Here is a 15833-nt window from a genome sequence, read left to right as displayed (position 1 = left end):
ATAGGATAGAATATCCTTGGCTTATTGTGTGGATTTTGGGGTGTAATTTTCTAAAACGATGTCTAAGTAGAAGATGTCATTGTATGTATGGCTTTACACATTGCCGTACATTGTTCTACAGAGGGTTTGTGTCTCTTTACATTTCTCTTTCAGAGCTTTATTCTAGTGGGAAACTGCCATCTGGATTTATCTGTACTTCTCAGTGCTTCAGTTTCCTTACCTGTAAAATGGGCAGGATAGTAGTACTTAGTTCATGGGGTTTTTGTGAGGATTAGGTAAATTATTACATGCAGAGGACTTAGATACTGCCTGACACTTAATAAATATTAGTGTTGCTTTCTCTTCTTATTATCAGTCCTACTTGTTTTGTTTTTGGTCTCCAAGGGACTTCTCAGACACAGATGAGTGAATTGTCTTTCTTTGCATGTCTGCCTCTTCTAATTGTAAGCAGGACTTTGGCATATGTGCTCTTGAGAAAGGCAGCTAGATATTACTACATTCTTAAAATAATAACAGAAACTTCTTGCTACTAGAAAAAAACATTAGAATAAAAAAGAGACATATGTCCCTTCGTTAAATATACATACACATGATTTGAAAACGTGAAGGAGCTCGGGGAGTGGCACAACTACATTTTTCAATGAATACTCCCAAGTTAGAAAACTAACCACATCCTCAGAACACAAAAACTGACTTTCCTATACATCCTATGTGTTTCTGCCTATCTCCTTAAAATATGAAGTGGCCTTCTGTCCTCTAGTACTTCACCTCAGTTTATTTCAATTTATTTTTTATAATAATTAATAATTAATACATGGCCCTCTGTATCTGTGGGTTCCACTTTTGCAAATTTAACCAACTGAAGGTTCAAAAATATTTTTAAAAAATACAATAAAAAATAACACAAAATTTAAAATACAGTATAACAACAATTTACGTAGCATTTACAGTGTATTAGGTATTATAAGTAATCTAGAGATAATTTAAAGTATACAGGGAAGTGTTTAGAGAAAAATTGGTAAAGGGCCACAAAAGTGTTTATATCGTGTAATGAAAAAATTTTTAAAAAATAAGTACATAGGAGGATTTGTGTAGGTTATATACAAATGCTACGCCATTTTATATCAGGGACGTGAACATTTGTGGATTTTGGTATCCATGGGGATTCTGGAGCCAGTCCCCTGCAGGTATGAGGGACAACCATTTTAATCATGTGTTCTCATGAATTTGTTTCTGCCAGTACTAACAGCAGTCTGTGGCTATAGTAATAACAGAGAAAGGGATAATGAGTAGGTCCCAAAGTATGGGTCAGAAGGCCTAGGATTCAGTTATAGCTCTACCATTTACCATCTGTTTATTCTTGATTAAATCACTCGAGCTTTCCTCATCTGTAATAATTCTCAAATAATTATTTAATAATGTATTTGAAAGTATTTTGTGAATTATGACACGCTGATGGAATGTTAAGGTAGTGGTGTTATTATTACCAATGATAATATTAAGCATTAAGAGAGTGTCAGAAATCCTCCAAGGTTTTGGCTCGGACAAGGAAGAGACTTGGTGTGAAGGCAAGAAGACTAGTATAAGTGGAGCAAGTTCAAGAGATGGAAATAAACTAGATACAGGTAGGGCATGCTTAAGATACTCAGATCAGGGCTTTTTTCATTCTGCAGAAAATATTACATGTTTTGGTTTCTTGAAATATAAAATGATAGAGTTTTTGTGAGGATTAAATTAGACAATATATGCAAAGTACATAGTATAGTACCTAACATCCAGGAAACTCTTAGCTGTTAGCATTAGAATGACGCTGCCATTTAATATCTCTGCTATTTTCTACCAATCACTCTAAGTTTATTTCCTTATTTTAAAAAAAGAATAATAATCGCCAGCTCATAGGAGTTTTGTAAATTGTAGCACGTAGCACAACACTTGGTATGTACAGTGTTTATTAAATGATAGCTGCTCGTAGTAGTAGTAGTCATAGTAGCTGCTGCTGCAGCAGCAACAATACTAGCTTTGTGCCTGGCACTGGGTTAGCACTGTGGAATACTGCAGATTATTTAGTATGGCTGGGATGTGGAGGGATGAATCTGAAGGGGTAAGGAGGACATTACTATCATGATGTAGTAAGCATATTTGGAGAGATTGAATTTTTATCTTGAAGGCAATAGTGAGCCATTGAAGGATTATTTTTTAATCAAAAGATAATATAATTGGATTTGTACTTTAGAAAAATCCCTCTGACTAAAGTTTAGAGGGTGGATTGGAGTGAGGCAAAAGCAACAAAGACGTTGCAAAATTTCATGTGGGAAATGATGTTTGTTTGAAGTACAGTTAGTGGCAATGGAGATAGAAGGAAATCAACAGATGTGAGAGAAATTTAGGAGTTGGATTAATAAGAACTAGTTGATTACATGGGCAGAGTTAGGCAGCAGCAGGATGTAAGAATGTTGACTGGCTGTGAAAAGGAAAAACAGAGATCAGAAATTTTTCTCTTTATCATAACTCCCTACCTAAAGCCTCTTCTGGAGACATATAGGAAAGATCTATATATTATACTTCTTTAAAATTCATCCTAATGAAACTTTTTCTAAGTTGGAGGAAATGTATTCTGTCCTTATATTTATTGTGCTAAAGAGTTTACAGGGGATTCTTAATTTTTACCTGAAAAAAATATTAATATTTTTTCTCTTTCTATGACATATACCATGCTCAAGGATTGCCCCTAGCAACCCCACTCGGGTGTGTACAGTGGTCACTAAAACATCCCAATTCCACAGCTAGTACATTTGATAATGGTAAATCAAAACCATCATCTTTCCTGATTAAGGACAGCATATATTTACTGAGTGCTTACTCAAAGCCTTCAGCTGGATCCTGGGGGTCAGGGGTAAGTGTGTGTGTGTGTGTGTGTGTGTAAAAAGGATGAAACAGAAATGGGGTAATTTTAAGGAGCTTATAGCCTGGTAGAGATGATAAGACATGTAAGTAAATAATTTAAAACAGGCCAGTGGTGATTGGGAGCACAAGAATTTATATATTGTACATCAATTTTTATGGTACTTAACATTAACCATGTGTTCACATGTCTATCTCCTAAATAAGACTTGTAGCTCCTTGAGAGTAGAGACTGTCTCATTCATTTTTATATCCCCCCCCAGCTAGTGTAGTTCCTGTAGGAGATCTGGAAATGTTTTCTGAATACATACAGTGCTGTGGGTAAGCCCCTCACTTGTCTGAGAGGAAATACAGATTTTAATGAAAGGTCCAGACTGCATGCAGGGAAGAAAGCTTGGAGGACTTCAGTCAGCCACCGTGTTAAGTAGGTGACTTCTAGAAACACCTGGAGATGAGGTAAATAATAGGATTTGTGACACAGGAAGAAGCATCTTTTCTTCACTGTGAAGAACCGACAGACCCAGTTCTAAAGAACAGTCAAATTCATTAAGTTTGTAACTGATGGACAGGGAAAGTTCAGAATTTTTCTGTGTAATATACCTTCACTTGTGACCATGTATTCTTAGTTACCATACTATAAGAATAGTTGATCTAAATCAACCCCTAACTTGCTTCACAGAGACAAGTTCTTATGGTCTTCTAATAATATAAAATTTTTTTAGAAGACTGCACCCAGCAAGTAGGAAACCAAGGATTCCAGATTCCAAAAATTAGCAGAATCTTATCACAGCTCAATGAGGCCAAGAATAGGGAGGAATAGAGAAGTAATCCACTCGCCAATAAAGGAAGAAAATAAGTTAGCCAAAGAAAGCAAACATTGGATTTCGCTCTTAAAGACCTTAGGGAAGAGATGAAAGTACTTCTCCTTAAAAACTTTAAAGTAATTTTATGTCTGATAGATTTTAGTGTATATGTATATTGTATACCCAAACACACATTTACTTCAGGAAAAACCTTCCTCAAATTTTCCTCTGTCTATAGACCATCGTTATTCATTAGTATTTGTTTTATTTCCAGTGTACTCCAAAATGTGGTCCAGGATTCAAGCATCGGATTGTTCTGTGCAAGAGCAGTGACCTTTCTAAAACATTCCCAGCTGCACAATGTCCAGAAGAAAGCAAACCTCCTGTCCGCATCCGCTGCAGTTTGGGCCGCTGCCCTCCTCCTCGTTGGGTGACAGGAGATTGGGGCCAGGTATGGCAGCTGGACTGTGTGCTCTTGCTGAAGTAGCACTTGAGACAAACATCTGAGGTTACTGACTGGGTCATTATAAGGGCTTGAAAGATGAGTTACAATGATCACATAGAAATCTAAGTATGAGATGTGAGTGTGAACAACACACAAACTGTAGCAGCCATACAATGGACACACACACACTTAACCATGTTTCTCCCACACCTACATACTGTACTTCCCACTTTTACTTACTATTTGGATCCTACCATTTTAAGTTAAAATTGAAAGAGAAAGGCTAAATGGCCAGAGATTTGAAAAAGCTACCAAAACTTTGGATTCTGATTTCCCAGCTCTCTCAGCTAATCCAAACACAAATCAATTAACAGCAGTTTCTTAATTTTTCCACTTGCAAAGTAGAGATAATTCCTCTTAACCTCACAGGAAGGGTGTGGGGGTTGTAATTAGCTTGATAATGTAATGCAATTGACAGTCTGTGAAATAATAATACTTATTCTTTAATTGATTTATTTTTCACTGATGGACACTGAATTGGGAAGCAAGTGTATAGGCTGTTGGTATGTATTTTTATATTAGACTCATTTTCATTTTATGTTCCAATTTCTGTTTTTCCTTTCTTCTTTCTTATCTGCTTTTACATTGTGTTGTCTTGCTGTAGGCCACCTAAATCCTATAGAAACAAATAGGTTTTCACCACAAAATTGGTAACTATGTGAGGTAATGCTTATGTTAATTAGCTAGATTTAGTCATTTCACAATGTACATATATTTCAAAACATGTTGTACATGATACATACATAGCAATTTTATCTGTCGATTTTTTTTAAATTAAAAAAATTTTTTTTTAAAGTTGGTACATTTGGATAGAAGGAAAGTGAAGTATTATTCTTCTAAATGTTAAAGAAAATACCTATTAAGTTACATTAAAAAATAATGCTAGTATTAATATGAAGTTACGATTCAAGGTGGCTGACTAGAGGTGCCCCGCTCTCACTTCTGACACAGAGAAAATCTAAAACAACAAATAAATAATCACACATTGAATAGAGTGTATAGGGAAAACACTGTAATTCAGGAAAATGGGAAGGAAGCCTCCCAAAGGCTCAGAAACTTGGGATGGCAGCATAGAAAGACAAGTGAAATACCTGACTGGGATTGGCTTGGAGCCGGAAGAGTCTTTATTGCAGGGAAAGGTTAAGCAAAACAAAATCCCCAACAGTCTATACTCCCACCACAGATGCCTGCAATCTTAGCTATAAGAAAGCACACAGCCCTTGCAGGCTATGAACCCAGTATAGGAAGCTGTTTGGAGCCCATGTGACTGCATTATTCCAGAGAGGGAATCATGCTGATCTCCCCCACCTCCATCCCCTTGGACCCAGGCTACTGCAGCATGGCACCATTTGGGGGTAGAGGGCCAACACTAGAGTGCATTCTGCCCTGGGGCCCAATAGCCTCCTCATTACACTGTGACTCTGGCACCTAAACCCATGGAGTGCTCTGCACCCCTAGGAACAGGTGGTCCAGCATGGTGGGGAGGCCATCTCCAAGACAAAGGGAGCCAATGCTTACACTCTCCAGAGCCTGAGAGCTGACCAATCAGGGCCCTCTGCCACTTCTGTGGCCCTTCTCTTTTTAGTGGAGTACCTGCATGCCTCTCCCAGGGGCTCCGAGGTCTGCCATGGTTCCAGTGAACTTTCCCAAAGTCACCCACTCTGGCTGAAGAGTTACAGAGCATCTCAGCATCTCTCTCAGGAGTCTGAGGTTCTGGAGGTAGCCCCAGCTATCCCATCCAGGGTTGCCCACTCAAGCTAAGGAGCTGCAGAGTGCCTCAGCACCTTTCCTGAGAACACAAGATCCTGGCCACACCCCCAGCAAGCCCATCTAGGGTTGCCCACTTCAGCTGAAGAGCTTCAGAGTGCCCCAGTGCCTCTCTTAAGGACCAGAGATCTCACCCACACCACAGTGCCTTTCCCAGGAAAACAAGGTTCCTACCACAGCTCCAACAACCCCCCTCCATGGTTGGCCACTGAAGCTGAGGAGCTGCATAGTGCCCCAGTGCTTCTCCCAGGGCTCCACAATTCCATCCATTTCCCATGCAACTCTTCCCACTTTAGTGGAAGAATGGCCAATTGCCACAGCACCTTTCCTGGAATACTGAAATCCCAACTGCAACCTCAGTGACACCATCCAGGGTTGCTCATATCAGCTGAGGAGTCATGGAAGGAAGGCACCAGTGCATCTTCCAGGGGCTTGAGGTGCTGCCTGCAGTCCCATCAAACTTGTCCAGTGTCACCACTTCAGGAAGGAGCTACTACTGCTCCACTACCTAGACCATTGAGACACTCACAAACGACTTCAACATTGAACATAGTTGAATAAAAGACATGGAGACTACACTACTGCACACCCTCAGAACTAAACCTAAAACACCCTATCCAACCAAAACTATAGAACACATCTACAGGAAAGAGTCTGTCCCTTCAAAAGCTACTCCAGAGTATTAGAAGAAGTGACTGTTCCACCAGATGCCCAGACATCAATGTACAGATACAAGAACCATGAAAATATGAGGAAACATGATAGCCCCAATGGAATACAATAATGCTACAGTACCAGAACCAAAACAAGAGGAAACCTATGAAATGCCTGAAAAGGAATTCGAGATAACAATCTTAAGGAAACTCAATGAGATGTAAGAGAATGCAGATAGACAATTCAACAAAATCAGAAAAACAAAGATCTGAATGAGAAAGTCAGGAGATATCATAAAAAAAGAACCAAGCAGAAATCTTGGAACTGAAGAATTCATTAAAAGTAATAAAAAATATAATCAAGAGCATAAGGAACAGGCTAGACGAAGCAGAAGAAAGAATTCCTGAACTTGAAGACAGGTCTTTTGAAATAACCAAGTCAGACAAAACAAAACAAAACAGAAAAGAATAAAAAAGAATTAAGAAAGCCTACAAGATTTATGGGAAAACCTTAAGTATACAAACATGTGCTTTATGGGTATTGAAGAAAGGGAAGAGCAAGGAAGAAGTATTGAAAACCTATTTAAGAAATCATAGCTAAAAACTTCCCAAGATTGGGGAGAGATATGGACTTCCAGATCCATGAAGCTCAAAGATCCCCAGACAAACTTTAACCCCAAAAGGTCCACCCCAAGGAACATAGTAGTGAAACTATCGAAAGTCAAAGAAAAAGAGAGAATTCTAAAATCATCAAGAGAAAAGCATCAAGTCACCTATAAGGGAATCCTTATCAGACAAACAACAGATTTAACAGCAAAAACCTTACAGGCCAGGAGACAAGGGAACCATATATTCAAAGTGCTAAAAGAAAAAACTGCCAGTTAAGAATAGTACATGGTGAAGCCATCCTTTAGAGATGAAAGTGAAATAGTGTCTTTCCCAGACAAACTACAGTTGAGGGAATTTATCACCACTAGACCAGCCCTACAAGAAATCCTTAAGGAGGTCCTATATCTGCAAGCAAAAGGATGATAACTACCATCAGAAAAACACATGAAAGAATAAAATTCCCTGGCAGAGAAAATATGCAAAGGAGAAGAAGAAATTATTTCTTATCACTACAGAAAATCACCAAACAGCAAAGGCAAACAATAAAAGAGGAAGAAAGGAGTAAAAGATATACAGAACAACCATAATACAATTAACAAAATGTCAAGAGTAAGGCCACACCTTTCAATAACAACCTTGAATGTAAATGAGATAAATTCCCCATTTAAAAGTTTTAGAGTGGTTGGATTAAAAAACAAGACCCAACTATATGCTGCTTTCAGGAAACACTTCACTTGTAAAGACACACATACTAAAAGTTAAGGAATGGAAAAAGATATTCTATGCAAATGGAAACCAAAAAAGGAGCAGGAGTGGCTATACTTATATCACATAAAATAGACTTTATATCAAAAACTATATAAAGAGACAAAGAAGGGCATTATAGAATGATAAAAAGATCAATTCAACAAAAGGAAACAACAGTTGTAAGTATATCTTCACACAACATCAGAGCACCCAGATATATAAAGCAAATATTAATGGATCTAAAGAGAGAGACAAATCCCAATACAATAATAGTTGTACACTTTAACACCCCTCTCTCAGCATTGGGCCAATTATACAGTAAGAAAATCAACAAAAAGACATTGGATTTAAACTGCACTAGAGACCAAGTGGACCTAAAAAACATTTACGGAACAGTTCATCCAACAACTCCAGAATGCACATTCTCATCAGCAAATGGATCATTCTCCAGGATAGACCACATGTTAGACCACAAATCAAGTCTCAACAAATTTTTAAATGTTCAAATCATTTCAGGTATCTTTTCAGACCACTGTGAACTAAAACAAGAAATCAATAGCAATTAGGAAGAAATAAAGAATTTCTTGAAACAAATAAAAATAGAAACACAACATATAAAATCTATGGGGTATGGCAAAAGCAGTACTAAGAGGGAAGTTTATTCCAATAAGTGCTTACACAGAAAAGTAGAAAAATTTCAAATAAACAACATAAGTTGAACCGCAAGGAAACAGAAAAACAAGAACAATCAAATCCCAAAATTAGCACATAAAAAGAAATAATGAAGATCAGAGCCAAACTAAATGAAATAGAAACCAAAAAAGATACAAAAGATCAATGAAATGAAACTTGGGTTTTTGAAAGATAAACAAAATTGACACACCACTAGCCAGACTAAGTAAAAAAAAAAGAGAGAAAACCCAAATAAAGAAAATCAAGGGTAAAATAGGAGAAATAACAACAGATACCTCAGAAATACAAGAAATCATTAGAGACTATTATGAACAACTATATGCCAACAAATTAGGAAACCTAGAGGAAATAGATAAATTTCTGGGCACATAAAACATACCAAGACTGAACCAAGAAAAAATAGAAAACCTGAACAGACCAATAATGAGTAATGAGATTAAAGCAGTAATAAAAAGTGTTGCAATGAAAGAAAGCCCAGGACAAGATGGCTTCATTGCTGAAATCTACAAAACTTTTCAAGATGTATTAATACCAATTCTTCTCAAACTAATACAGAAAAATGAAGAAGAGGGAATTCTTCCAAAGTCATCAGTTTGGAAGAACTAGCAGAAAAAGAGGTCAAAAAATCTCTTAGAACTGATAAAAGCTTTTTCTCCAAGAACAGGAATAAGACAATGATGCCTACTTTCACCACTATTGTTCAACATTGTACTGGAAGACTTAGCCAGAGCAATTACACAAGAGAAATAAATAAAGGGCACTCAAATTGGAAAAGATAAAATCAAATTGTCCCTGTTTGAAGATGACATGATCTTATATATGGAAAAACCTAAAGACTCCACCAAAAATTCTCTTTGAACTGATAAAGGAATTCAGTAAAGTTGCAAGACACAAAATCAATTCAGTAAAGTTGCAGGACACAAAATCAACATACAAAAATCAGTAGCATTTCTATAGACCAACGAACTAGCAGCAGAAGAAATCAATCCCATTTATTGTAGCTACCATAAATATAAAATACCTAAAAACACATCTAAACAAGAAGGTAGAAAGATCCTTACAATGAAGACTACAGAACAGTGATGAAAGAAATTAAAAAGGACACACACAAAAAAATGGAAAGACATTACGTGTTCATGGATTGGAAGAATTAATATTGTGAAAATGTCCACACAACCCAAAATGACCTACAGATTCAATGTAATCCCTATCAAACTACCAATGACATTCTTCACAGAAATAGGAAAAACAATTCTAAAATTCATATGGAACCACAAAAGACCACAAATCCCCCAAAGTGATTCTGAGAAAAAAAGCACAAAGCTGGAAACATTACACTACCTGACTTTGAAATATACTACCAAGCCATAGTTATCAAAACAGCATGGTACTGGCATAAACACAGACACACGGACCAGTGGAACAGAATAGAGAACCAGGAATAAATCTACATATCTACATCCAACTGATTTTTGACGAAAGACAAAGAATATACGTTGAGGAAAGCATAGCCTCTTCACTAAGTGCTGCTGGAAAAACTGTATGTTCATATGCAAGAAAGAAACTAGGCTCCTATCTCTCACCATATACCAAAATCAACTCAAAATGGATTAAATACCTAAAAGTAAGACCTGAACCTATAAAACTACTATAAAAAAACATAGGGAAGACACTCCAAGACATTGGTCTGAGCAAAAATTTTATGGAGATTTCTAAAGCACAGGCACCAAAAGCAAAAGTAGACAAATGGGATTACATCAAACTAAAAAGCTTCTGCACAGCAAAGAAAACAATTAACATTGCAGAGGCAACCAGCAGAATGGGAAAAAATATTTGCAAAGTATTCATCTGACAAGAGACTAATATCCAGAATATTACAAGAAATTCAAACTCAACAACAAAAAAACGAATAATTTAATTTTTAAAATGGGCAAAGTGACCTGAATAGAAATTTCTTAAAGGAACACATACAAATGGCCAACAGGGTATGAAAAAATGCTCAACATCACTAATCATCAGGGAAATTCAAAGCTGCAAAGCAAAACCACAATTAGATATCATTTCACTCTATTTAGAATGGCTTTTATCAAAAAGACAAAAAAATAGCAAATGTTGGCAAGGATGTGAAGAAATGGGACTCTCATACATTGTTGTTGAGAATATAAATTAGTATAGCACATTACACTCCTGTTAGAGTTCTCGAGGCTTGCTTGGAATTGTTGGAGTGATAGCCCAAGAAATCTCCATCTATTGTCTTCTGGGAACTATATTGCTTCTATTTTCTAGGGTAACAACATGATCTTTGGGTCTCCAAACCAATTTTATGGTAAGATGACCTAATCATACACCTCTCAAAGGTGAACTACATATGGGCTTTAAAAGTTAATGTGTCGTATTCGAAATTATATAGTATTTTTTCTACCTCCTGATTATTATTTAGATTAATATTTTGTTTCTCTGTGTCTTTGAGTTTAGTGTTCTGCTCAGTGTGGCCTTGGACAGCAAATGCGAACTGTGCAGTGTCTCTCCTACACTGGACAAGCATCTAGTGACTGTCCAGAAACTGTTCGGCCTCCATCGATGCAGCAGTGTGAAAGCAAATGTGACAGTACCCCCATTTCCAATACTGAAGGTGAGTTTTCCATGGAGAAGGAGACTGCGGCCTTTAATGACTCACTTATATTGTTCCAAAAGTTTGAAAAGCCCCATAAATCCACCATTGTAGTATAGTTTGTGTAGACTGTTCATGAAGGCTGCATATGTACTGGACTATAATCAGGAAACCTGTTTTTTTCCTGACTCTTTCACTAATTGTATGACATTTTTAAGTCACTTAACCTCTTTGGAGCTAAGCTTACTTATCTATAAAATGAGAAAATGGAGTGGGCAAGTGTCTAAGGTCATGTCCAACTTAGTACTCTATGTTTAACTTGTGCTAGAAATCTAGAGATGATTTCTAATGAACCACTCTTAAAAGTGAAAACTTCTGTTTCTTTTTGTATATCACAATGGATCTCTAACATCGTGAAGATTATATTTATGTTTGTTATACATATAATGAAAGTATATGTTTAAAACTACTTGTGTTTTAAATGCTAATTTTCTCATTGTAGAAAAGTAGAAAAATAATTATGTAGCTGTTTATAAAGAGAGACAAAGGTCCTTGCATTCTGAAATTTCTTTCTTTTTCTTATATATTGAAAATCCCTTTATTAACGTCAGATTACTGCCAAAATCCTGACTTTTCTTATCTTGTATTTAAATAAAAGTACTTATTTTATTTAGGCATTCATTCAAAATTTCTTGAATGCTACTATGTGCAAGGTGCAATGTCAGAAATTATCAGGAATATGGAGATGAATATGGCATAGTCAGGAAGTTCAGACTGCCATCTCATATGAAAATAGAAGCAGGATCAAATACGTGCACATGAACAACAACTGAAGCCACAAATTTAAATTATGTAAGAAACCCAGCTATAGGGCCTTGCTTAAAAAAAAAAAAAAAAAAAATTGTGTGTAGCATAATGATGTTTCAGTTGGTGGACCACACACACGGTTGTGCAGAGACCTTGCATCTTTGCAAATGGTCTGTTTTTTATATGTGAGCCTCAACACAAGACAGTTATTGTGCATGTAATTTACTCTTTTAAAGAAGTACATATAGCCTTATCCTACATTAATTCCAAATTGCAATTTTAATTTGCAAAATCTCTGGCTCTAATGTCATCTGCTTCTTTTTTGTCCATTTAGTATGGGACATTCTGGAAATCTAGCTTTCCCTCTCTTGAGAAGGGCTCAAAATGCATGACAAACAAAAATATTTTTCTAGGAAAAACTACATCTTTTAAGTAATCTAAATATAAATATCTTTCTTTTGTAAGATTGCAGCAAACAACTTTTATTCATTATAAATTATTAGTAATCGATCACGTGGGTTTGGGGTCTGTTTTTTTTTTTCCGGAATCGGAAGATACAAGGTTAAGGTGGGATAGAGGATATAACTATCATATTAAACTACTCTATGTTGGGTATTATGTTAGGCCCTTTATGAACATTGTCTATCTTATATATCTTGAATACATAAATACATTTCTCTTCGTATATTTGTGTATGTATAATATCTTATATAATCCTGGCAATAATCTTCTGAGTTAGTATTACTAATGAGAAAACTGAGGGCACAGAGAGAAATAGTGACTTGCCCAAATTACAGGCTAGGAAGTAGGATTTGAACCCTACAGTTAGGATTTGAACCCAGATTTTGCAGAGCCCAAAGGCATGTCAGTTTCAACTACATTTACATGCTATTCTTAATTAACTCTTTAGGGTAGGGTATTTTGACATGGAAACAGAGTGTCTGGTTATGAAGTAGAGACATTCTGGCATATCTGCCAGCCTAATTCAATCAATTAAGCCTTAGTCATTGCCAAAAGAACTGGCTTTTGACATGCCCACAACAATACATATGTTGAAGTTACGTTTATAGCATTATTTTAGGCAATTTTAGTATTTTCTCCAAAACTTACTCTATAGTGGATAATCATTTTACCTAAGCTTTGCAGCCAGAAATGCAATACTATATTGAGAGTGGGCAGAATATCATTTGTATCTGCACTTATTTCTGCCTTAAAGAAATTCTCTTAAGAGGTATAGGTGCTATTCTGAGGTTACTTGGATTATTTGGAGAAACATCTCATGATCATTTCATCTGCCTGGCTAAATCACTTTTTATTAATATTAAGTAAGAAGTGAAGACACTATTTTTCAACTTGTCAGTAAAGGAGGAAACTTTTAGGTAATATTAACCCTCCAAGTTATGACTAATGTTAGAATCATTATTACCTAAAGCTGTTGACTCATTTAAAAGAAAAAAAATTTCTTTTACAAAATTAGATTTAGAGTACAAACAGTATGTATGTCATAACTTGTTTTGTGTTCTCTTTAACTTCCCAATAGCATATATGGAATGCATTTAAATACCTAAAACTATTTGTTCATTTAATCAACAGCTAATTATTGAATGCTTTCTGTGGCCAGCCTCTGCTATTCATTATGGAAAATTCAAATACATTTATAAGTTCATAATCTTTCAGGGCAAATACTTAAATAGAATTTTTTTAATTAAAAAAACTTTTAAAAGGAAGGCAAAATGTATTATGTGGAGCAGTTTTTGTAAGTGCTAAGGAGGCTCAAATGAAGGAACAATGAATCAAGGTCCTTCAACCTTTTGAATCAAGGCAGTCTTCATAGACTAAGTGTTTTGTGAGCCATATGTAACATGTAGTTGGAAAAATCCAGCATGTATTCTAGGAAAAACTGTATAAAACATTTGAACTGAATAAGTTGTCATCCATAGAGATATGGAATAGGCAGATAACATGGATTTCAAAAGAGAGGAGGCTCTTGCATGCAGATGATGGGAGAATGGTTTGATATGGCTTGTGGGGAATCAGGTAAGGGAGAGAAGTGCCTCTTAGTGAGAACAAGTTGGAAGGAAAGCCTAGTAGTCATGGAAAGAACAGTTTCTGGTTAATGCAGGAGAGTAGAAGAGAACCCCATTTTCCCCAGCAGAATCAGGTTTCTCTGTCTCTTAGTGAGAGGCTACTGAAAGACAAGTTTAGCTCTGCCCCAAGACAGGGTATGATTGGGGGAGATTTCTTGGGATCTAAAAATACACTTTTTTATTTGAGTCTCTATGGATGAAATGCGCCACAGATAGAATCCTGAGAATTTGTTTTAACTACTGAGATTTAAGTAATGCCCTCCCAATATTTTATTATGAAAATAATAAAAAGTTTCAAACAGCAAAGTTGAAAGAATTTTGCAATGAATACCTACCAACTAGATTCTTACATTAACATTTTACTGAACTCGATTTATCACATTATATCCACCTATCCATCCCTCAAGGTTATAATTTTTAAATGATTGTGCTCCATTCATCTAACCATTAATTTATGTACTTAGAAAACATACTTACTAAGTGCCAGGCACTGAGACCATGAAAGAATACAACAAGGTCCCTTTCCTTAAAGGGAGCTCAGTTTAGCAGTTTAGTAAGGGTGGCAGCATGCAAACAAATAATTTTCACAATGTGAGCAGGACTGTGAGAGAGGTAGAAAGACGCTACCATGAGTGCGCAGAGGAGGGGGTAATAAGCAAAGCATTATAGAGAATGCGGGCTTGATCTGGGCACTGGAAGGTCCAAAACAGTTTACCAAAAAGACATTGAGATGTGTGGCATTCCTGGTGGAGGATGTGTGTGTAGTCATGGAGACATGGAGGCAGTTCACTATGGCTACAGTGGGTTGTCAGATGAGCAGGCAGTGAAGATGAGGCTACAAAGAAAGAGACGAGGACCTGGTTTTGGAGGGTCCTGTATGCAATGGAAAGAACCTAGGGTTCTATCTATAGGTTATAGGGAACAACTGAAGAAAATTGAGTGACATGCTCAGGATGGCACAAGCGTAAAGGGGTGGTAGGAGGGACAGCCTTGGATGGAAGGAGAGTTAGAAGGTTGTTCTAAGAGTCCAGGCTAGAGGTGATGAAAGCTTGAACTAAGGCAGATACAGTAGGGATCAAAAGAAGAGTGATGAATTGGGGGAAAAAAATAATAAAATGGAAAGGAGAATAAAAAGAACCTGATGAATGATTAGACATGGGATGAAAGATATGGAGGTGTTTAGGATGACTCCTAAGTTCCAGATTTAGGTAACTGTGTACCATTAATAATGATACAAAATTTAGGCATCTGTAGGGAAATTAAACACCTTAGTCTCCCAAAGCCATAATAAAATAACAGAATTTAAATAAGATTAAAAGATAAAAATTAAATAAATGGAAGATAAATTGAAGTGGAGAAGGTTAAGACAACAAAGGAGGAAGAGAAAGAAAATCAGAAACGGCATCAAGAAATTAAAATAGCAAGACAAAAATAGGAGGAAGAAGGAAAATACAATTTGCTGTGTTCAACATCTGCTTTAGTTTTTTGTTTCTAAAAGCCTTCAGCAAAGAGTTAAAGCATTATAGGTATGATCGTGACAGACTGCCACTGATGAGGATAACACTACATTACTGCTGAGAGTGAGTTATAGACACACAGGGTATCACTGCATTTCAAATATTAATCAGAATAATTTTTTAAAGTACAAAT

The 15833-nt window shown here is 36.3% G+C and overlaps 1 protein-coding gene across 1 annotated transcript in view; it reads left to right on the top strand.

Annotated features, from left to right (window-relative positions):
• The window catches only part of ADAMTS6 (ADAM metallopeptidase with thrombospondin type 1 motif 6), a 271483-nt gene that overhangs the window by 245505 nt on the left and 10145 nt on the right, over positions 1 to 15833 (top strand). The window contains exons 22-23 of the mRNA XM_063087265.1: positions 3979 to 4155; positions 11154 to 11310. Coding sequence (XP_062943335.1) covers positions 3979 to 4155; positions 11154 to 11310 — 334 coding nt within the window. The remainder of the gene's footprint in view (positions 1 to 3978; positions 4156 to 11153; positions 11311 to 15833) is intronic.

The sequence above is a fragment of the Cynocephalus volans genome, chromosome 2, assembly GCF_027409185.1.
Source record: "Cynocephalus volans isolate mCynVol1 chromosome 2, mCynVol1.pri, whole genome shotgun sequence".
Lineage (NCBI taxonomy): Eukaryota > Metazoa > Chordata > Mammalia > Dermoptera > Cynocephalidae > Cynocephalus > Cynocephalus volans.
This window is presented reverse-complemented; position numbering and strand designations above follow the sequence as displayed.